General features: G+C 53.5%; 1 protein-coding gene across 6 annotated transcripts in view; it reads left to right on the top strand.

Annotated features, from left to right (window-relative positions):
• The window catches only part of LARGE1 (LARGE xylosyl- and glucuronyltransferase 1), a 564,622-nt gene that overhangs the window by 502,989 nt on the left and 37,722 nt on the right, over window positions 1-23,911 (top strand). For all 6 annotated transcript variants that reach the window (XM_051846591.3, XM_051846590.3, XM_051846588.3 and 3 more), the window contains one exon: window positions 6,139-6,294. In XM_051846591.3, coding sequence (XP_051702551.2) covers window positions 6,139-6,294 — 156 coding nt within the window. The remainder of the gene's footprint in view (window positions 1-6,138; window positions 6,295-23,911) is intronic.

The following is a 23,911-nucleotide window of genomic DNA, read 5'->3' as shown; positions in this document are numbered from 1 at the left end:
AGCGTCAGCAGTGCGCATCCCGAGTCGGCGTTCAGGGGTCGGTATTGTGGTTTCACGGAAGGGTCAGAAGCATGCAGGGAGCATCTGTTTTATGTTATCTGCTAGTGACACCTCCCTCGCTGCTGTGTGACTCTGGCCGAGTCACTGTCCCACTCTGGGCCTTGGTTTCTCTGCATTAGAGTATAACCCAGCCTAGGGGGAGAAAATCACAGAGGTCCTCTCTTTGAAAGCATGGCTCATGCTCATAGTTTAAAATGGGGGAATGACTTAACGCCTGCCTCTCCCTCGGAGCTGCAAGTTCCAGAAAGAGTCTTGAGGTCATGTTCACGTCTGCACTCACACGCCCTAGGTCAATGCCCGGCCCATCATTGGTGCTCATTCTTAACGTTTGCTGAATGAGTGCATGACACAGGAGACAAAAACAGTTAGGGCAAGAGACCCCTACTTTTCTATTAGGCCTGGACCTCTAACTAGCCTAGTGACCCTGGGCAGGTTGGAGCCTTGGATTTCTCATCTGAAAAATGCGGATAAGGAGAGAAAACCACCTTGCCAGATTGTTCTGTGGATTAAATATGATTATGGTTGTAGAGAGGGCATACTGACACGAGGAGTTAGGTATACACACACACCATACATATATGTGGGCGCACACACACACACAGCTATTCTGGCCTAATACTAAAGGGTCATTGGCATCAGAGGAATGGCAGGCCAGCACAAGGCAGTGGACTACTGTATGGCCCAGTGATTGAAAACTCAGGTGCAGGCCGGCGCTGCGGCTCACTAAGCTAATCCTCCGCCTTGCAGCGCCGGCACACCGGGTTCTAGTCCTGGTCAGGGCGCCGGATTCTGTCCCCTTCCAGGCTAGCTCTCTGCTGTGGCCAGCGAGTGCAGTGGAGGATGGCCCAAGTGCTTGGGCCCTGCACCCCATGGGAGACCAGGAGAAGTACCTGGCTCCTGCCATCGGATCAGTGCAGTGCGCCAGCCACAGCGCGCTGGCTGCGGCGGCCATTGGAGGGTGAACCAACAGCAAAGGAAGACCTTTCTCTCTGTCTCTCTCACTGTCCACTCTGCCTGTCAAAAATAAAATAAAATAAAATAAAAACTCAGGTGCAAAAGGTAAATCTGTATATACCTTAATCAACCGTGAACAGGTTTACCTATCAGAGAGCAGCTGAATTGCAGAGGCTTTTCCAAACCCTCTTGGCTTGTTAGAAACCCCGTCATCCTCTCCCCCTACCTTCCTTGATCCCTTGCTGCTACCCCAGCATTTACCTGCAGTCAATGCATAAACCCAGGTCACTAGACAGGTGCACAACAGAACGAGCCATGATGGGCTAAGAGAATGTGTAGGGTGGGTGGCGGGCACCGGGAAACCCAGATCCTAGTCCCAACGCTGACCCTGCACCAGCTCACACTGTCCCCTGTAAAATGTGCCAGACACGGGTTAGTCAAGAACTTCAGATTAGGGCTTTGAGCTGACTTCAGGTCTCAACCCCGGCACTTACTAGCCGTGAGGTGTGGGTTAGTCCTGTACGGTCTCCACAGAGTGGACTGCGAGACTCCGATTCATTTGTCTCCAAAGAGCCCGGCAGAGCCATGCAGTGTACCTTGCCCCGTGTTGTCTAGGGCCCCCTGTATAGACAGCCACTTATTTCCACTAAGTCTAAGCGTCTCTGTGCTGAGGAGTCAGGCGGATCCCCATCCGCGTTCCTGCTGGCTCAGCGCTTGGCACGCACCACCCTCTTTCGCAAGGAAGACAGGATCCTTGCAGAGTGTGAGTGACAGTGGCCCACATGCAATTATTTTAATGCACAGCCCAGGATTTTTTGTTTCAGGTGGGTGTGTTCTCAGGACAGCCTTCCCTTTCTCATGCCCTTCGAACGGCACAGGGGAAAGAATCACATCCTGCAAACTCGCCCTTGCAAGCAGCAGCATCACACAGGCTCCTTCCAAGCAGGCCTGCGGTTCCTCTCTGAAGGCCGGGTGCCTGCCTCCTGCCGCAGGGGATGCACGGCCCAGCCCTAGCTGGGCCGTGCCAGCTGTGCCTGGCAGCACAGGGCTGGGCCTAGGTGTAGCCCTCTCGCCTCTTTGTCAGGCTTACTGCCCCCCGTCCACTTGAGGATGCTGAGGCTCCCAAGGGAGGACTGAGTTGCCCAAGGACGCACACAGCCAGTGAAGGGCACAGCTGGAATCCAGCCACGGCTGCTCTGTTGAGGCTGCTGGCTCCGCTCCAGCTGCCGTTCCATTGCTGGCTGTGAGACGTCGGTGGGGGCTGTGGTTCGGGTCACACAGGGTCTTGCTCCCCCCACTGCTGCGAGAGAGAGAGTTGGATTGGGAGACTGGTATTGAGCGGGTTCCAGGGAGAATTGCCACTGCTCATCCCCCCACCAGGAGACAGGGTGCTGCACATCTTTCTACATGGTAGGCCCTGGGGCCCCGGCAGAGTGAGGCTGAGAGAGGAGCTCTGCACACCCTGTTGCTTTTCTCGATGTCCTAGTCCATCTGGGCTGCTGTAACAAAGTGTCATAACCAGGTAAAACAGAAATGTACTTCTCCCCGCTAGGGAGCTGGGAAGTCAAAGGTCAAAGCATTGGAAGATTCTGCGCCCGTGAGGGCCCACTTGCTGGGTCACTGTGCCCTCGCGTGGCTCAAGGGGGCCCTTGGTGCTCTGGGCATTTTTAAAAAAAATTTTTATTTATTTTTATTGTATTTAAAAGATAGAGGGGGGCCAGCACTGTGGTGTAGTGGGTTAAGCTGCCACCTGCAGTGCCAGCATCCCATATGGGCACTGGTTCAAGTCCCAGCTGCTCCACTTCTGATCCAGCTCCCTGCTAATGTGCCTGGGAAAGCAGTGCAAGATGGCCCAGGTCTTGGGCTCCTGCACCCACATGGGAAACCTGGAAGAAGCTTCTGGTTCCTGGTTTTGGCCTGGCCCAGCTCCAGCCATTGTAGCCATTTGGGGAGTGAACAGGCAGATGGAAGGTTGGTCTCTCTCTCTCCCTCCTCTCCCTCCTTCCCTCTCTGCCTCTGCCTCTCTTCTGTAGCTCTGCTTTTCAAGTAAAATAAATAAATCTTTTTTTAAGATTTTTAAGATTTTTTTTAAGATTTATTTATTTATTTGAAAGAGTTACACAGAGAGAGGAGAGGCAGAGAGAGAGAGGGAGAGGGAGAGAGAGAGAGAGAGAGAGAGGGGTCTTCCATCTGCTGGTTCACTCCCCAGATGGCCGCAATGGCCGGAGCTGCACCGATCCAAAGCCAGGAGCCAGGAGCTTCCTCCAGGTCTCCCATGTAGGTGTAGGGGCCCAAGGATTTGGGCCATCTTCCACTGCTTTCCCACGCCATAGCAGAAAGCTGGACGGGAAGTGGAGCAGCTGGGACTTGAACCAGCGTACCCATATGGGATTCCCGTGCTTCAGGCCAGGGCATTAACCCACTGCGCCACAGTGCCGGCCCCAAATAAATAAATCTTAAAAAGAAAAAAAAGGTCGAGAGACATAGACAGAGGGATCATCTACCCGCTTGAGCCATCTGTGTGCTGCCTCCCAAGCTGTGCATCAGCAGCAGGAAGTGGGACTGGAAGCAGAGTGCGTCTCAGACCTGGGACGCAGGCATCCCAAGTGGCATCTTGACCACTGTGCCAAGTGATTTTTTTTTTAATAAGATCCCTCACCCCATTCAGGAGGGCTCTGCCCCCTTCACCTGATCACTCCCAAGGCCCCACCTCCCAGCGCCTTCCCTGCATTAGACTTGGGTTCCCATCCCCACAGCAGGAGGCAGTGAGAGTGTTAGAATCAGAGAGTGTGTGAAAAAGAAAGTTCCGGAACCCTGGCTTCTCCTGTGCTGTTATGTGGGCTCAGCTTGCACTTGCCCCCATCTGCTGCAGGGACCACTCCTGGCCTTGGGCACTCATCCTCTGCAGGCCCTGCCTTGGCGGCAGGCGCTGTGGCATAGCAGGTTAAGCCACCGCCTGTGACACCAGCATCCCATGTGGGTGCCCGTTTGTGTCCGGCTGCCCCGCTTCCAATCTAGCTCCCTGCTGTGACAGCCCAGCTGACGGGACCATCTGTCAGTCATCTGTGCCTTTTGTGAACATCTGCAAAACTTCTGCCCATACAGGGCCCTGAACACTGACCTCAGGTTCAAGGGACTCGGGAGCCAGGCCTCCAGGCCATCAGGGTTCCAAGCCTGCTTCTTTCTGCCCACTGTCTGCGAATCACAGAGTCTGTGCCTCCATTTTCCCGTCTGGAAAATGGGGCTGATAATAGTGCTTCCCCTATGGACTTGTTACCAGTGGTAAATAAATACACATTATTTATTAGTAATAGTTCTTCTGTGGTCATAATTAAGGATTCTTCACTCTGATCATGAGTAGTACTCAATATTAAAGAACTGGAGTCCTAAGAATAGATCTTAGCAAATACTGAGATAATCACTCATTTTCCCCGGATCTTCTTTTTCCACGCCTGTCTTCTCTCCAGACACATCAGACACTGTGTCCCCAAGGCCTCAGCTCTCAGCTGGGAATGACAGCTGGCTCATGAATGGCATTTCTGCTTTCAGCTTTGCCTCTCTCACCCCTCCCACATGCCCCCTCCATGACCAGCAGCCTGAGCTTAATACACCCCAGGGCCTGCCCCATGCATTAGGAACATGGGCCTCGTGGGCCACAGCCTCGCCCTGGCTTAGTGCTCCAGTGCCCTGTGCTCCAGCTGTAACACTCGCCTTCACACCTCTCCCCTCTGCCCCGGGCCCTGTCTCCCCAGGATCTCCTGCCCACCTGTGAGCCCTGGCACGGGCATCCCCTGCGACCCTCCTCTGTGCATTCCAGAGCTACCGTCTCTCCCATCCTCCTGCTGTGATTACGCTGTAGTCACTGCTGGTGGACACCCCCTCCACACTGCCCCCGAGCAAGCCATGGCCAGGCCCCAGTGCCACCCGCCCCTGGTCATCTCCCAGCCCAGTATACTGTGGGTGCTAAATAGTAAAAGCCAGCATTTATTGAGCACTTATCATGGGCTCTACACTATTGATGTGTATTTCACATATTAGCTTGTTTATTTTGCACAGCAGCTCCACGAGACAGTGTCACTCGGACTCCTGGCTGGAGAGAGAAACCATGCCAGCTGTTGAAACACAAAAATGTATCTTAAAAAATGAAAATTGGGGGCTGGATGTGGTGCCAGCATCCCGTATGGGCACTGGTTCATATTTCAGCTGCTGCACTTCCAATCCAGCTCCCTGCTAATGTGCCTGGGAAAGCAGCAGAGGATGGCCTAAGTGCTTGGGCCCCTCCACCCACGTGGGAGACCCAGATAAACCTTCTGGTTCCTGGAGTCAGCCTAGGCCAACGTTGGCCATTGTACCATTATTGCAGCCATTTGGGGAGTGATAGACGCTTCTCTCTCTCTCTCTCTCTCTCTCTCTCTCTCTCTGTGTGTGTGTGTGTGTGTCACTCTACCTTCTAAATAAATAAATCTTTAAAAAAAAAAGAAAATAGAAAATGACAGGAAATAGGAAGGAACCAGAGGGAAGATGGGGGGGTGAGGCCCAGCCCTCAGAGGCTGGTCGGGAGCCAGTTGCAGAGGCAGCAGCCGTGCAGAGACAGGAAGACAATGATGCTGGTTCTGAGTGCGGAGACACTGCACAGTGGGTGCAGCTGCTGCTCGGGGAAGGCAGTGCTCCTGCCGGGGCTAGGAAAGGGGACCAGGGTGCAGCTCCGCTCTCAGCAAGAGGCAGCAGCGGCGAGGAGCAGGTGTCTCCACCTCCTGCAGCCTCCCGGCCCCAGCAGCTCCCAGGGAGCAGCCGGCCGAGCAGAGAGAGAGAAGTGGGGGGGCGCAGAGTCCTGGCCTCAGACTCAGCAAGCAGGTTAGGAGCCAAAGAGGGTAATTTAATACCTGGCACAGACGAGGAAGCAGGTATGCTGATGTTAAGTGCCTTGCCCGAGATTAGGACTTCCTAGCGCAAGGTGCAGGTCTGAAACCAGGCGCCTGGTTTGTAGCCCTTGCTCTTGATCCTTCCTCCACAGATGTTGAGTGAGTGAGTGAGTGAGTGAGTGAGTGAGTGAGCAGAGGCACAGGTAACCCGGGACGGTACCGGGTGCCCCCCTGCCTCCCTGCCGCCCTGTTGCCCTACCAGGTCATTCACTGGAACTCTCCCAAGAAGCTGCGGGTGAAGAACAAGCACGTGGAGTTCTTCCGCAACCTCTACCTGACCTTCCTGGAGTACGACGGCAACCTCCTGAGGCGGGAGCTGTTCGGCTGCCCCAGCGAAGCTGACGTCAACAGCGAAAACGTAAGTGGCTCGCGGGGCTGCCGGGCTGGGGACAGCTGCTGTCTCCACTCGGCTGTTGAGGACCCCAGAGTGGGTCAGGCTCCAGGCAGGACTGAGATGAACAAGACGCCATCCGTGGGTGCCCAGATGCGGGAGCAGATAACCCGCGTGCCGATGGATGGCTGCTGCGGGGGCTGGAAGGGCACCCTTAGCCCAGCACGGCTGAAATCAGAGGGGTTTCCAGGACTGGCTAAGGTGCTGCTTGGGACACCACATCTCTATGGCAGTGCCTGGGTTTGAGTTTCTGTTCTACTTCTGAATCTAGCTCCCTGTAGGTGCACACCCTAGGAGGCAGCAGGTGATGGCTCAGGGACCTGGGTCCTTGCTCCCCACGTGGGAGACCCAGGTGGAGTTCCAAGCTCCTGGCTTTGGCCTGACCTCACCCAGCCCTGGTTTTGCTGTAGGTATTTGGGAAGTGAACCAGCAGGTGGAAGATCTCTCTCTCTCTCTTTCTCTTTCTCTCTGTCTCTGCCTTTCAGATAAAGAAGTTAAAAAAGCAATCATAATGAAAAGAAGTAAATTTGCAGGCAGGGGGAGCAGATCCAGGAGAGAAGCAGCAGATCCAGTGGCTCTCACAGCCAGGAGACCCCAGACTCATGGCATCTACATGGGAGACCCTGGGTTTTAGCCCAAGGCAGTGCAAGGGGTGGTACCAGAGGGGTGCTCACAAGTCACTGGATCCTTTAGGGGTCAGCCTGGGGCCAGAGGTGTTAGGTGCACACTCCCAGGTCTACCTGTCAGCTGCTCTTCTTTCTGGTGCTTTGCTCCGTGTGTTTTTTTTCTATGATGTAGCTTATTTGATGCTCATTTTAAAAAAAAAAAAAAAGAGCCCCTTTTAGGATTGAAGAGGTTGAAGCACAAAGAGGTGAAGCAAGTGGCCTATGGTCACACAAGGCGAGCAAGGAGCAGAGCAGAGCCTGGTTCTGGGTCGCACGGCTGCAGAGACGAGGCCCTGCGGCAGGCAGAGTCAGGCGTGCAGACCCAGGCTGACCTGGATTGGACTCTCACGCCTTCTCATTCATTCCTGTCTGTGTGACCTCAGGCAAGTCGCCCAGCCTCTCTGTGCTAGGGCATCGCAACGTTTATAGGTGTGTGCTGGGAGGCAGGAGACGCTGCAGGTGAGGCACCCAGATCAGAGACCGCTGTACGTCGGGTGCTCGGGGAATGCTTCTCTCCCTGCTCTCTCCTTGACCCTGCGCATCAAACATGGGTGTAATGGGTGCATTCATTCCACCCGCAGGCCTTGGCTGAGAGCTTCCTGCTTATTCTGAGCGTGCATGGGTGAGAAAGGATTGAGGTCCCGGTTCTCGGGGTCCTTATATTCCAGTGGACGATGCTGTTAGGAAGCGGGCAGCCTGTGGCAGCGGCTACCTAGGGATGGATTCATGAGCAGCTCCCGGGGTTTGAAGATCAGGGAGGATTTCGATGAGGAGGTGAAATCTCCTATGAGCACAAAGAACAAGGAAGACCCAGCTGCAGAAGGGCTAAGGAAGCACTTTCCAGGTAGAGGATGCAGTTGATGCAAAGGCCCTGGGGCAGGGAAGATTTGCTGTGAAGGACAGAAGGGTGGCCAGTGTGCCCAGGGGCTAGTGGGGCACGGTAGGCAGGAGCCAGGTTGATAGGAGACTATATGCAGGGGTGGAGTCCAAACTTTGATTTGTTAGGATTATTATGGTTTTATGCTGGTTCTGATGTCATGAGAGTTCTCTTAGGCTCCCAAGGGCACCAGAGGCACCTGTTGGAGGCCTGCAGGCATGCACCTACCCGGCCACATATCAGGATGATTCCAGCTGCCATGCCACCCAGCCTGCTGCTGTTCTGTCCCCAGTCACAGCAGAGTCCCTGCTAGCCCTGGCACCTCTGCGCCTCGCACTGGGCACCTCGCATTGTCCAGCTGTCTGCACCACCACTAAGCACTTGAACTCCGCAGAGGCCAGGAGGCACTTGGAGGCTCGACCAGCATGGTCCTCCTGGGCCTTGTCTGCCTCTTTGCTCAGTTCACGGCCTCAGTGTTCGAGTGTCCATTAGGCACTTTCTCCCAACGGCTCAGTGAACACTCTTCTCCTGTCTTCGCCCCGCTGTGGAGGGAGCTCAGCTGGAGAGGCGAGCAGGTGCAGCCGTCCGTGCACCACCCACAGCCACGAGTTCTGCCGCCTGCTGCTCGGCCTCGTGGGGCGCAGGCCTCCCTCTCTCCAGGACCCGTCCCCTGGGTACACCACCGTGGGGAGGACGTCCTCAGTGGTCTGTCTCGGAATCCCCGGCAGCATCTTGCCAGGCAGCATGTGGCACGTGGGCTTGAAATCAGAGCACAGCTCGGCCCCTACACCTTACATTGCACTCTGCAGCTCTTGGAGGTGCTGGGGAAAATGTCCATCCAGGACAGAGAGACAGGCCTCCCAGCCATCGTCCCAGCCTCCCTGCCCTGGACCGGCCTCCACGAGCCACACCCACTGCCCAGAGCGCCCAGTCCCCAGGTGTGTAACTAAAGGAACCCTTCCAGTCCCTGTCTGTGCCCCATACTGTTCCCATCAGTGCACCTGTGACTGTCCATCTTCTGTTAGATGCTTCCTGTGTTCATGCCTGGTTATTTTTCCCAAATGCAAGACCAAAACAGAAGAAGGTCCGGTTATAGACTTTGTGCTCTGTCTTCTGCACTTCCCTCCCTGAGCACAGAACCAAGCTCATAAGAAATATCTAGGGAACAAATGTGCAGTTAAGAGAGAGGGGTGAAGTACCAGGGAAAGGGTAGGGCGTGGGAAGAAATGAAGAGTTAGAGAACACACCGAGTGTTTATGAGCCGGAGTGTGGCCACGAGAGGAATGGGGGAAAGAATGAAACGGACGGAAAAGGACTGTGGCTGGAGCTTGGACCCAGACAAACCCTAGGAGTTTGGACTTTATTCTTTCAGCAGTAAGGAGTCACCAAACAGTCCCACTTGGTTTTGTCTGAGAGGCAAAGACAGAGGGACAGATAAACAGAGAAAGCAAAAGTCTCCATGCCCTGGATCCCTCTCCCAAAGCCTGCAGCGGCTACAGAGCTGAAGCCAGGTGTCAGGAACTCAACCCAGGGTTCCTGCACAGGTGGCAGGAAGCCAGGGCTTGAGTGCTTTCCAGGGTCTGCACCAGCAGGAAGCTGGAGGCAGGAGCCGGAGACAGGTGCTAAGCCCAGCCACACCGACTTGGGATGTGGCCATCCCTCCTGGCAGGTTAACCCCTGGGCCCAGTGCATGCCCCCAACCAAAGGGTTGTAATCATAATCAGATTTATGCTTGAGAACCATCAGTATAGAGAAGAGAGCAACAGGGGTAAGAAGGGAGGCAAGGAGACCAGCATCCAGGTGGTTGCCCCATCTCGGGCAAAAACACGGTCCTGGGGCTCTGCCCTTGAGCGGCACCCTGAGAACGGATTGTTTTGTGGCTGCTAGGAACAGGGGAGCAGCTGCAAATAGCACTCGTAAATCCAGACAACAGGCCCCTGCGCCCTGCTCCAGCCGGCGCCGCCCCTGGCAGGGCGGGCAGCCGTGGCAGGCACTGGGGCAAGCAGAGGTTGTGTGGACACAGCAGCTCTTCAAAGAGCTCCGCCACCCAGTCCTCCACAGCTTGTGCAGGAAACACAACGAGAGGGCAAGGGGACATCTGGGCTCCCAGGCCATTCACGCCGTGATGAGTGTGCACGTGGCGGTGGAATTGGAAGCAAGCAAGGCAGGAACATCATCGCTGGGCCGCAGAGCCCGGAGGGGAGCATGCTTTGAAGGCAGCGGCTAAGCCTGAAGACTCACTGTGCACCCAGCAGGCGTTCAGCAGAACAGTCGCCAGCCACAGTGGTGAGGACCCAGCGGGAGCCACTGCAGACTGAAGCCCAGCCGTCGTGTTCGTCTTGTGAGAGGTGCAGATGAGCAGGGACAGTAATGTCTTTTAGTGCCAGGATGGTGGTGGCACTTTGGGAACACCTAGGGAAGAGAAGGTATATCAGAGAAGGCTTCCTGGAGGAAGGGAGATTTAAAGGATGAGTAAGTGTCACTCCCCGTCTTCGTGGGGGAACGACACTAAGCCCTGCCTAGGCTTCATATCCGAGTCACGGCACCATTATGTCGCTCCCCCTCTTCGTGGAGGAGCAACACAGGACCCTGCGCTGTTCTTTCGTCTGCTCGGCCCTCCCCGGGTTTTCTGCTGGTTCTTCCCGGGTTGGCTACTATCCCTTCCACCTCCGTGGAAGGGCAGTTCCCCCTGGCCACATTCCCCACTTCCGCAGGGGAGCGGCACACCGCCGGCCGGCTCTTCTCGGGGGCTGCACGGGTTCCCTTAGATGTTCCCCATAGATGTTCCCAGTACATGCCGTCTCTCTCCTCCTTTATAGTCCTCCTCTGCCAATCCCAACTCGGCTGCCCACACGCCGAGTACGCTGCTCTCCAATCAGGAGCAAGTCCTACAGTTTATTGGTTGAACTGGAGGCAGCTGTGCGGAAGCTGTTTACTTCTCTCCCAGCGCCATATTGTGGGAGAGCAGATGCATAGAATAAGTCTTAATTCCAGTAACTCAGTCTAGTCCGGTTGCTCCCCACAAGTAAGAGGAATGAGGGGGTCTGGAGGGTGGATTCAGTGGGAGGGAGAGAGCAGCAACAAGCCGTGGAGACCAGAGGGGACTATAGCCTGGTGCCTTCAGGGACTGTGGGTCTCAGATCCAATGAAGGCAGCATGAGAAGTGAAAAGGGGCTGCGTTTGTTGATTTTGTATCGTCTGTGTTGCCCTAGCAAGGAGGTTCTGGTGCTGATAACTGAATCCTTCTGTTTTCCATTACTACTGTGAACCTCTGGGGCTGTGGGTGACTTTGTAAAGGAGAGCGTTCGTGTCGCTCACAGTTCTGGAGGTTCAAGGGCAGCATGGCAGGTGCAGGTGATAGCACCAAGCTCGGGGGAATGTGTGCCAGGAGAGACCACATCTCAAGGCAGGGAGCAGAGGGCAATCCAGGATCCAGCTCGTACACTCCGAGTAAGTCATGCTCACGAGGATGAATGCAGGGCCACAAGCCTGCCTTCATTCCTTAAGAGTGGCACCTGCAAGAGCAAAGATGTCCCACCAGCCCTACCTTTCAGAGGGTTCATTCCACCCTGCTGTCCATCTAAAAACCCTCCTGCAGCATCCCTGGTGGGCTTGCATCTGCCCTCGACTGGGATGCTCCTGATGCCGGGGGGCTCACCACCCCTAAGGCATCTCACTCCATTGCTGGCAAGGTCCAGGTGCTGACCCATTCTAGTCCTCGTTGAGCCGAAGCCCTCCCCTCTGTGAGGAACCCACTGATCTTCGTCCTCTCCTCTGGGACAACAAACACTGAGGGCCCCTCCCTGCCCCGAAGGCCTGGCAGAGTGTGCAGAATGGTTGGAAGCAGCGTGTTACTCAGCAGCCCCCAGCACTCATAGCTAGCCATCCTTCATTGCACTCCCTGGCCACAGCAGAGAGCTGGCCTGGAAGAGGGGCAACCGGGACAGAATCCGGCGCCCCGACCGGGACTAGAACCCGGTGTGCTGGTGCTGCAAGGCAGAGGATTAGCCTAGTGAGCCACGGCACCAGCCGAGAAGCTCATTTTCTTAAATGCCAAACCACCCAGAGAGCTAGGTTTTAACCAATTTGGATGGGAATCTTGCTAAACTACATGCCCTCCTTTTAATAACCAAAGGATACTAAACTCAGTTTACCGTTTTTGGTGACTGAGGGTGCATTGTGTAGGCTGCAGAGGGCGGGAGGTTGGCCGGAGGAGGAAGACGCTGTTGGCCCTGGCAGGAAATGGCCTGAGACGATGTGCTGCTTGTTCTGACAGCTGTCACTTCCAGTTTGTCAGCGTCAGACCATCCCTGTCTGGGCTCGCCTCCTTGTTCATCCTGCCTATGGCAGCCAGAAAAAAAAAAGGGCAGAAAAAAACCCAGTGAGTTAACATGTTTATGTTGAAAGCTGAATTATGAAACCTATCAAACATCCACAAAGTGCAAAAAAACAGACACCAGTGAGTCTGTGGATTTCTATGGAATTGGAAGTCAACAGGCAGTGCAGATTCAGAGCTTCCTTAATCCCGTGCCCACAGCAGACCGTGCCGTACCCACCCACGACCAGCCCCTGGGGCGTCCGTACCAGTCTCCCGCCCGTGATGCGGGAACCGAGGCCTGCCGGGCATCCCTGTGCTGGCGTCCGGCGCTCTCGTCCCTCCTGCATCAACACAGCTCTTTGTGCCACCATGCCATGACCTTTCTCTGCTTTCCTCCAGCCTTTAGAGATTGGAGGTTTCCTGCAGGGAAAGAGTAGGGGAGGTGCAGCTTGAATCCTAGCCACAACAGGAGAGGGACATCGTGAGTCATGGTTCACAGCTAAGGAAACCAGAGCTCGAAGAGATGAGCTCCTTGCTGAATGGGGCCAGGATGCGAAACCAGGCCCCCTGAACTCCAAGACGGGGCTGGGGAGCGTCCAGCCCGCAGGCCCTGAGATGCCCACAGAATCGTTTGGTCTGGCCCTGCTAAGGCAACTTCAGGTGGGACTTGAAACTCAGTAACGCTACAGCAGGCTAATTTTTAAGTTGATAATTTTTTTTTAAAGATTTGTTTATTTTACTTGAAAGTCAGAGTTACACAGAGAGAGAAGGAGAGGCAGAGAGAGAGAGGTCTTCCATCTGCTGGTTCACTCCCCAGTTGGCCACAATGGCTGGAGCAGCGCTGATCCAAAGCCAGGAGCCAGGAGCTTTTTCTGGGTCTCTCATGTGGGTGCAGGGGCCCAAGGACTTGGGCCATCTTCTACTGCTTTCCCAGGCCATAGCAGAGAGCTGGATGGGAAGTGGAGCAGCTGGGACTTGAACCGGCACCCATATGGGATGCTGGCACTGCAGGAGGCGGCTTTACCTGCTACATCACAGCGCCGGCTGCTAAGTTGATAATTTGGTATGATCTGTGAATGATGTTACAAACAACAGACGAACACTAAAACAACTCAGCAAGGATCTTGCCTCCACACTGAATGTGGCTGTGTGTTTAGAAGTAACTGGCAGCCACAAGTGGTGCAGTGAGGCTCCTGGTTTTTCTCATATAGCTTTTCTTTCTTTCTTCCTTTCTTTCTTCCTTTCTTTCTTTTTCTTTTTCTTTTTCTTTTTCTTTTTCTTTTTCTTTTTCTTTTTCTTTTTCTTTTTCTGACAGGCAGAGTGGACAGTGAGAGAGAGAGACAGAGAGAAAGGTCTTCTTTTTGCTGTTGGTTCACCCTCCAATGGCCACCACGGCTGGTGCGCTGTGGCCGGCGCACCGCGCTGATCCGATGGCAGGAGCCAGGTACTTATCCTGGTCTCCCATGGGGTGCAGGGCCCAAGCACTTGGGCCATCCTCCACTGCACTCCCTGGCCACAGCAGAGAGCTGGCCTGGAAGAGGGGCAACCGGGACAGAATCCAGCACCCTGACCGGGACTAGAACCCGGTGTGCCGGCGCCGCGAGACAGAGGATTAGCCTAGTGAGCCGCGGCGCCGGCCACATATAGCTTTTCATACTGCACATGCCAGTGTGCACCAGCTCCCTGGTGTGGAGGAGGAAAGGGCGGCTTGGGGGGTTGAAGTTACCGAATGGTTGGTGGCAGAGCTGCAGGTGGTGTGGGACCCTGCTTCTCTGTGGGGTGGTCTTTCCGTACATACTGAAAACCCCTTTCCATCTCGAATTGCAATACCCAGCCCTCCCCCAGCATTCCCCACCTTCCAGGGCTCCTTCATTTTGCTCCACAACACTTACCATCAACCGGTATGTCCATGACCTGTGTATTTCGTTAATGATGTCTTTCCCCACTAGAATGGAAGCCTAGGGACTTTAGTGATTTTGATGTATTTTTTAATTCATCAGCCTATCTTTATGCTTATGAAAGGCAGCCTGCTACATGCCCAGTAGATTTTGTTGAGCCAATGGCCCCTAACATGTCTTCCACGTGAAGTATCTGTGATGTACTGGAAAGATCCTTGTACTTACAATCAGAAATTGTGGTCCTGGACGAGATCTTTGAGCTTGCATGAAACTCAGTTTTCCCACCTGAACAGCGATCACTAAATAAACCCAACCCCAGCCGTTTTAGGAGGGTTCAAGAGGCAAGAGGTTCAGGCGTCCAGTGTGCGGGCAGTTCTGGTTAGGAGAAGAGCTTGTGTCGGATGCCTTTCCCTTCCTGCTGTTGGGAGATCCCCGCCTCACCTCTGAATGAAGAGGGCTTCCCAGCTCAAGGCCCTCGTGTTAGGGAGGTGACAGGCCGCCCACACCCACACTGCCCGAGCCTCAGCCCGCTAAAAGAAAAAGGCAAGTGCATCACCATGGCTCAATTAGAAGTTAAAAATAAGACACACACAAGCAGATTCTATAAACACTGTATTGCATCACTCTGCACAGCAATGCCAGGGAACAGATGGCTCTGTGGAAACAGCTGTATCCCAGATAAACCCTAGAGAAAAACCAGAATGCATCCCTGCTCTCGTGTGCCAGCCACATGTCACCAACTCTTTAATCACACAGCGGGCAGCAGGGTTCAGGATGGACAGTGCCCACAGCCCCAAGACAGGCCATCCAAGGCCACTTTCCTTTGGCCTTCTGTGGGCGTGCCAAGCTCCAGGGCCTTAAGGGATCACAGTGTTGGCCTGGGAGACGAGGAAAGAGATGCAGGGAGGAGGAGTCACAGGGCCGTGAGAGTCAGTGGATGGACATCTGGGCCCCAGGCTCACCCTTGTGACCTGGCTGCCTGCTTCCTGTCCAGACCCAAGTAGCCCAGAGCCATCCTTTGCCCTCGTGGGCTCCAGTTGCAATCTGTGTGCCAGGGCCAGGGGCTCACTGAGCTTCATCATCCTGATCTCTCCTCCTTTGGGCTGAATCTTCCACAGATGAGTGGCCTGTCCTATTTATGCCGTAGATAAGAGAGCAGCTGTGGAATAAGACTATCTCATGTCAAAACTTTGGAACACCAGCTGTGGGACTTTAGACAGTCTACCTCATCTCCCTGTACCTTGATTTTTTCTCATCTATGAAATGAAAGATAGACTTAAGAAGCTAAATAAGTTCGGTTCATTTAGGAGCTTAGAACAATATGGCATGGAGCACATGCCCCCCCCCCAGATTAAGTTTTATTTGTGTTATGATTACACTGTGTTAAAATCCCCCACCTGGAGCTCTGCATGTCTTAGACTATAGGAACAAGTGCAGAAATTGGGGTTCATTCCCCACTCCTAGCACAGGGCTAGGCGTATAATAAGAGCCTATTAATTATGTGCAGTGTATGAATTGATACAGATACTTGGGAAAGGGGAGCCATGCCCTTTTCTTTATCTCTTCTGAGTCTAAGCTGAGGCTGTGCAGACCCTTGGAAAGTCTTTGCAGAACAGAATCAAATGCAGCTTCCCCTCTACCTACCACAAAAGAATAAACGTGGCTCATGGTTTGGTTTCCTTAGTGAAAAATGCTTTAGGAAACTTGATTAACACACACAGCAGGCAACCAGTGGACCTGTGATCTTTCTCTCCCTGTCTGTGTGGTTTAATAAAACTTCACTGTTGTATGGAAACCACAGGGAAGAGCCCTGAATTAGACTTCAGGAGGCAAGAATGAGAGCCCCAGCTTCTTTGAGCAAATCCCTGGGGCCCTGGCTTCCTTATCTGTCAACTACAGGCAGTAAGGACAGCCCTGCTGGTCTCCTTAGGTACTAGAGTGGGACAAATAAAATAGTGGGTATGAAAGCCACTGAAGGCCGGCGCCGCGGCTCACTAGGCTAATCCTCCGCCTTGCGGCGCCGGCACACCGGGTTCTAGTCCCTGTCGGGGCGCCGGATTCTGTCCCAGTTGCCCCTCTTCCAGGCCAGCTCTCTGCTGTGGCCCGGGAGTGCAGTGGAGGACGGCCCAAGTACTTGGGCCCTGCACCCCATGGGAGACCAGGATAAGTACCTGGCTCCTGCCATCGGATCAGCGCGGTGCGCCGGCTGCAGCGCGCTGGCCGCAGCGGCCATTGGAGGGTGAACCAACGGCAAAGGAAGACCTTTCTGTCTCTCTCTCTCACTGTCCACTCTGCCTGTCAAAAAGAAAAAAAAAAAAAAGCCACTGAAAAGCAGAGGAGTGTCCCGGTGTGAACTGGTGTTCTTCAGTGTTACCCTCGAGATGTTTCTACCCATTGCTCCAAGGCATCAGTAGCAGGAATTTCACAAGATACAAACAGGTGGCCTCTGAGACTCGTCGTAGGCTCCATGGTACTGCCTTTGTCGCTTAGGGTCCAGAAAGCTCGGGTGTGCCTGCTAGTTAAGCAGCACAAGGAGCTAGGCCATGGCTTCATAGGCTGGGTGGCTGCTATTCACATAAGCTCCAAATGGACACTCCTGATTGGTGAGTGGTTTTTCTCTGGACACCTTCCAGCCCGTGACTCTGCCCTGCTCAATGTCCTTGACTCCTCAACTGGAGTTTCTTACCCTGGCTCTCACCAAAGAAGAGAAAGCGAGGACTGCACCCAAATGAGGCTTGAAAGTGCTGCCTGGACGAGCCTCGGCCTGGCCAGATTCCCCAGGCTAGAGCTCAGCCACGGAGCTCCCCTTGGAAATCTGTGCACGGGGAGGGATTTCTAAAAGTTCATGGAAGATGCATCTCCTGAAAAAGCTGTGCATGGACTTCAGATTTGCAGCAAAATAGCAAAATACTTGTCTTTTGATTCCTTTTTTTTTTTTTTAACAGGCAGAGTGGACAGTGAGAGAGACAGACAGAGAGAAAGGTCTTCCTTTTGCCGTTGGTTCACCCTCCAATGGCCGCCACGTCCAGTGTGCTGCAGCCGGCACACCACACTGATCCGAAGGCAGGAGCCAGGTACTTATCCTGGTCTCCCTTGGGGTGCAGGGCCCAAGCACTTGGGCCATCCTCCACTGCACTCCCGGGCCACAGCAGAGAGCTGGCCTGGAAGAGGGGCAACCGGGACAGAATCCGGCGCCCCGACCAGGACTAGAACCTGGTGTGCCAGTGCCGCTAGGCGGAGGATTAGGCTATTGAGCCGCGGTGCCGGCCTTGATTCCATTTTTATATAAAGATTTTTAAAAGATATTTTATTTGTTTGCAAGGCAGAGTTAGAGAAAGAGAGAGAGAGAGAGCGCGCGCTATTCCACCCACTGATTCACCCCCAAATAGCTGCAATGGCCAGCGCTGGGCCAGACAAAAGCCAAGAGCCAGAAGCTTCCTCCATGTCTCCCATGGGGTGCAGGGCCCAAGCACTTGAGCCATCTTCTGCTGACTTCCCAGGCCACAGCAGAGCGCTGGATTGGAAGAAGCAGACGGGATTTGAAGTGGCACCCACATGAGATGCTGGCATTGCAGGTGGCAGCTTAACCCGCCACACCATGTTACCGGCCCCATGTAAAGTTTTTGAAGCACCCTTGAACCCCCTAGCTATGTGCCCAAGAAGAGAGGGGACTATGAGTATTGGTGCATGTAGGATGTCTCTGCCACCCTGGTAGGTACATGCACTCACTGCTCTAGAGTGATGGGATGATCTAGCCTTAGAACTAGAAAGACTAGGCATTGCAATGACTTAGTTATATATGGGAACTCTGTGGAAATACGTCTGGGTTTGAATCTCAGCTGCTCTGTTCACCCATTGCATAGCCTTTAACAAGTAGGTAAACCTTTCCAATGGCAGATGTCTTTTCGAAACGTGATTGATAGTGGTTCCTAACCCGTGGCATGGGCAGGACAAAGTGCAAAGCTCTCCGCATGCTACATGGCCCCAGTGGGTGTCTGCTCATTGGGAGTTGTTTTATGAACTTGTCATTTGACTCTTGGTCTTATCGTTGAGAGCCGTGACTTGCTCAAGGTTACGTAGAAAAATCAGTGCCAAGGAGACCACGTCTCAGCTTCCAGTTGTCCCCATAATCTCACTGTGGTCCTCTGCCTGTGAACCGAGGTCCCTTAGGCCGGAGCCCAGGGACGCACTTCCGCCCCGTCGGGGTCCTCAGGCATGACCAGCCATCATTTCCGCCAGCTCAGGGGTCAGCCAAGGCCGTCCTGGTGCGGGATGGGAGGATGAATGCAAACTGCTTGAAGGGCCATTTTCCCTGGAGTCCAAATCTTCCGGTGCCTCAGCTGGCTGCCCTAAGAAGCAATTTAGCAAATGCATTCCAGCTCTGGAGAAATCTGTCTTTTGTGTCTGCCGACTTGCTTTTCAGGAGCCCCCTGCTCCCGCCATGTCTCATCCCCGTCCCCCTCCCCAGGACAACAGCATTTGGCCCCTGTTCATGAAAGCTCTCCCTCCAGCCCGGTGTCTCCCCAGAGATATCCCCCAGGCCCTGGGAGAAAAGGAAGCTGTTTGAAGCTGCCAGAGTTTCCCCTTTGAGATAACATCAGCCATGCAGTCAGCAATGAGAGCCCCGATTAGAATTTGAAAAGGTGCATAATAGCATCATAATCACATTGCTTAGGTTTTTGTAGCACTTTACAGTTTACAAAAGTCCTTATCCGTGCAATAGCTCATTTGAGAAAATTGCAGGGAATTAGTTAACCACAGAAAAGTATAAAGAAGCCAATAAAATTCATCTGAGTCTACCACTCAGAGAAAAATCTTTGTTAACATTGTAATGTCTTCCCTTCGATCCATTTTCTGGTGGGTTTTTTTGTTTGTTTGTCTTCTGGCTGCATCGGGACCATACTGCAGATCTGTTTTATGTCCTCTTGTGTTTATGGAACATTCTATCTTCCATCTCTCCCTTGATCCGCACATCCATGCCCTGGACGAAGTCACTGTGTTCTGAAATGTCCCTGATTAGAGATCCAAAGACTGGATTCCCAACCCCGGCTGCGGCTCCTTATCTGTGCACCCGACCGCTTGTTGAAGCATTCTGTGTGCTGAAAAGATTCAATCCATGGAGTGAGGCACCTGAAAACGCTTAGCACTGCAGTCAGCACACAGTAGGTGCTCAGTCCACATCAGCTAAGTAAGGTGAACTAGCACAGCGATGTTAAACCTACCACGAAAGCCCAGAGATGGCCTCAGATTGCTCCAGAGACAGCTGTGCCCGTGGCATACCTGATGTGCTTCCCACAGTACCCGGCATGGTGGGCAGACAGCGACATTCTGTAGACTGTACCTACCCCTTAAGCACTACAGGTGAGTTTTAGGATGTGGATGTCAGTGAATCTCGGTGCTGGTACCATGGAGCTCCCAGATGGAGGCTGTTTATCTCCCAGGACTGCTTGTCAGCCTGCCCGGCTGGGACAGGCTGCACTTGGAACGCTTTCCTTGGCTGCAGCCTCTCTCCTTAATATGCGTGGTGGGAGCTACGCGGAAGAGGCTTGCTGAGCACACACGATGCTCTAGATGTCCTGGGTTCAGGGGAGTCAGCGATGAGAGTGAGTCAGCTCCTGCCTTTAGGAACCCACTTAGGAATGTTCTTTAAAAATGCCTACTGGAGCCTGGGTGTTTAGCCTAGCGGCTGAGACGCTGCCCATGAGACACTGTGACAATGCCCATGGCCAACATCAGAATGCCTGGGTCTGTTTGTTTTACAGATTTATTTATTTTAAGGAGAGAAGAGAGAATCTTCCACCCACTGGTTCACTCCCCAGTGGCCATGACAGCCAGGGTTGGGCCAGAGAGAAGCCAGGAGCCAGGAGCTTCATGTAGGTCCCCCACATGGGTGCAAGGGTCCAAGGACTTGGGCCATCTTCCACTGCTTTCCCAGGAGCATGAACAGGGAGCTGGATCAGAAGTGGAGCATTCGGGATTCGAGCCGGTACCCATATGGGATGGCCGGAGATGCCAGGTGAACCTAGCACACCACAATGCCAGCCCCAGGGGCCTGGGATTGAGAACCAGCTGCAGCTCCTAATTCCAGCGCCCTGCTGATGAAGACCCAGGGAGGCAGCAGGTGATGGCTACAGTCACTGGGTTGCTGCCACCCATGTGGGAGACCTGCACTGAGTTTCCGGCTCCCACCTTTGGCCGCAGTCCTGGCTAGTGCAGGCATTTCAGGAATAAACGAGTGATTGGAGGCTCTTGGGGGGCAGGGAGAGTCTCTGTGTCTCTGGCTCTAAAATAAATAAATCAATGACAATGATTTAAAATTGATCCTGTATATGCCCTGCGTCTTTTTGCCAACTCAAGGACATGTCCCTGTGTGGGTATAGAGAGGAAGAGGAACCCCCATACCCACATGTGTTTCTCCTCTTATGGGGTCATTGATGTCTTTCTCACCTGGTGAGGATGAGCTCTCTGATGGGGAACGCTGGTTTACACTCACATGTAGTGGGTGAGGGAAGAGAAGGAGGATGATCTGTTTGTTAAATTTCCTCCTATGGTTTCCAGGTATAGTTGAGTTCCTCAAAGAGAAGGGCATAGGGTCTCTCTGTGACAGTCAGAAATCAGCAGGGCCACTCTGGCTCCTCCAGCCCTGCCCACCTAACCTTTGCCAAACCGTCTCCTTCAGGTGACGCCGAGGGCACCAGGAGTGCTGGGGTCCCAGGTGTCTCTATCCTATCGGGATCCTGTAGCCATCATACTTGGTGGTGTCTGCTGTGTCCTTTCTCCACTGCCATTGCTCTACTCCTCCCATGTAGCATCTCCTGGAATCCTCTTGCCGTGCCCAGGGTCACAGTGGCAGTAACGGAAGGTCAGAGAGGCTAAGTCATTCACCCCGTTGGCCCTGGGTCATCCAGGCAGAACAGGGACAGAGCCAGTCACCGCAGCCACTGTGCCGCATCTCCATCTTCACCTGCGGCCAAAGGAGGACTTGGCTGGAGAGGCAGGGTGGGGGAGGGGGACACCACCCCAGGTCTGACCTCCCTGAGTATCCCCAGGACTGGACACTGCCTTCTCAGCCAGCTCTCGGCTGAGGCTGCTTAGACCTCCCCAAGGAGCACCGAGGAGGCTGGCATCATGCACGCCCATTGCAGGGAGCCTGGCTTGTGCTGTGTGTGCTATAGCAATCTTTTTCAGTCATCACAAGTCCCTGAACTCCAAATACCAGAGCCACTAAGGTGCTTCAGAAAGGACGTATCGCTCACCTTCTCTGCATGTATTGGAAGACACAGAGACACTTGGAAAGATGGGCTTTCGCAGTATCACAGTCTTGTCATGTGCAGCTGGGATTTGTCACCCATGAAACACACTAGGCACAGTCTCGGGGACAATGGTAAAGAGGCGCAGTCTCAGCAGGGAAGCCGCCCTTAAGTAATTGCAGCTCAAGGCACCAAGTGCTTCGCTGGAGCTGCCAACTGAGTACAGTGAGTGTTCTTGGAGCACAGCTCTTCCCGGTGGGGCCAGAACCGCATCACGGCATCCAGGGTGAATCCTGCAAGGCAAACAGCAGCTCCCCAGAGAGAGAAGAATGGGACGAGTGGAGAGAGGGCACCGTGGAACAAAGCCTCGGAGGTGTGCAGGGAAAAGCAGGCTTGGAACAGAGAGAAGATCACTGGGGAGGGGGCAGAAGATCGTGTGGGTGTGATGGGCCAGGGAGAGCAGTCCATGATCGTGAACAAGACGTCTGAGTTGAATCCTGCCACTTAGAAGGAGCCCACTGGGGCTGGCGCTGTGGCGTAGTGGATAAAACTGCCTCCTGCAGTGCCGGCATCCCATATGGGCACCAGTTACATTCCGGCTGCTCCACTTCCCATCCAGCTTTCTGCTATGGCGTGGGAAAGCAGTGGAAGATGGTCCAAGTCCCTGGGCCCCTACACCCACATGGGAGACCTGGAGGAAGCTCCTGGCTCCTGGCTTCAGATTGGCGCAGCTCTGGCCATTGCGGCCAATTGGGGAGTGAACCAGCGGATGGAAGACCTCTCTCTCTCTCTCTCTCTCTGCCTCTCCTTCTCTCTCTAACTCTGACTCTCAAATAAATAAATAAATCTTAAAAAAAAAAAAAAAAGAGTCCATTGGCTCAGGGGATCTTAGATGGAAAGAGAAGTTCAGTTTCCTGGTCTTATGTAAATTAAACTCTTGGCCCCGGGGGCAGTCGTCACATAGGCAAGGACATAGAACCCACTTGAGAAGCTGAAGAATATCGCTGATTGCAGGCTTTGATATTGATAGATAAAATTTTTAGAGACAGCTGAGGATGTCTCATAGATCACTGGACCTCAAGCGATCCCCCAGGCAGCGTTGGGACGTGTGCGGGTGTGTCTGGAGAATGCTGCAGGGATTTACTGGTTGGGGGCCCAGGGGTCTTACTGTTCTTTGCTGTGTAAGAAAGTGAAGGGGCCAGTGCTGTGGCGTAGCAGGTTAAACCACCTCCTGCAGTGCCGGCATCACATATGAGTGCCAATTTGAGTGCCAGCTGCTCCACTTCCGGTCCAGCTCCCTGCCAATGCACCTGGGAAAGCAGAAGAAGATGGCCTACGTGCTTGGGTTGCTGCTACCCAAATGGAAGACCGGGGTGGAGTCCCAGGTCCCTGCCTTCAGCCTGTTCCAGCCCTGGCCGTTGCAGGCATTTGGAGGAGTGAACCAGCAAATGGAAGATAATTCTTTCTCTCTGTCTTTCTCCCTCTCTCTCTGTAACTCTGTCTTTCAAATAAAGAAAGAAATCTTTATTTTTTTTTAAAAGGGGCGGGGGAAGTACCCCATACAAAATGCCAATAACATTCTGTCTGGTATCTATTGCTTGAACCCTACACAACCTCAGTGGCCTACAAGAAGTGTTTTTGAGGTAGCTCTGCTGGTCTTGACTGGGTTCGCACTCGTGACTTGGGCCATTGTGGAGGATGTGCCCCAGGCCAGGGCTCTCATGCTGGGGCAGGCTAGCCTAGGCGTTTGCTCATGGCAGTGGCAGAGGTGCAGAGCACACCTACTCTGTGAGACTAGCCTCGGGATCCACCAGCCCTGCCGCCCACCTGTTCTGTTAGCAAAAGAAAGTCACAGGTCCAGCCCAGACTCCAGCAGCAGGGTAGACTTCCCCTCCTGTAGGTGCCACCTCGAAGGAGAAGGACACTGCGGGGCGGGGCAGGTGGTGGTGGTGAATCAATGCCTTCATCTGCCTTCACACACACCTTGAGAAACAGTGCCCTAGCATGGTCTATTAAGGCAATGACCTTAACTGTTACAAGGCTTTGCAGAGAAAGCTAATTCTTTTTTTTCTTTCTGATTACAACGCTATGGTTTGGAGAGTTAAAAATATATATCATCCTGGGTTCTATTACATTCCGCCAGGTTGGTAACGTTAGCCATGTAAACTTATATGCAGTGCATGGTACCATAGATAAGGCTGATGCAACCAGAAACATTTAGAACCAGCACCATGGTCCCTTGCAAGTTATTTTTTTTAAGTTAACTTTCTTAAAACACAAATTGCGCAGATTAAGCCCTCCTGTTCAGCCTGTCAAATTGTCATGTGTGTGCACATCTGTGTCACCATCACTCCAATCATGATGTGGGACATTCCCATCATCCTAGAAGTTCTGCCTGTTCCCAGTCCATTCATCCCCAAATGCCACATTCCCATCTAACTTTTTCCAAGTTATTTTATTTTTGGTAAATATTTCTGTGTTTATTTGAAGGGCAGAGTTACAGAGAAAAAGGGAGATACAGAGAGAAAGAGATCTTCCCTCCACTGGTTCATTCCCCAAAATGACCACAATGGCCA

This window comes from Oryctolagus cuniculus, chromosome 11 (genome assembly GCF_051225735.1).
Source record: "Oryctolagus cuniculus isolate XC-2025 breed Fujian yellow rabbit chromosome 11, ASM5122573v1, whole genome shotgun sequence".
Taxonomy (NCBI): Eukaryota; Metazoa; Chordata; class Mammalia; order Lagomorpha; family Leporidae; genus Oryctolagus; species Oryctolagus cuniculus.
The sequence above is the reverse complement of the archived record's forward strand: the minus strand, read 5'-3'. Positions and strand labels throughout refer to the sequence as shown.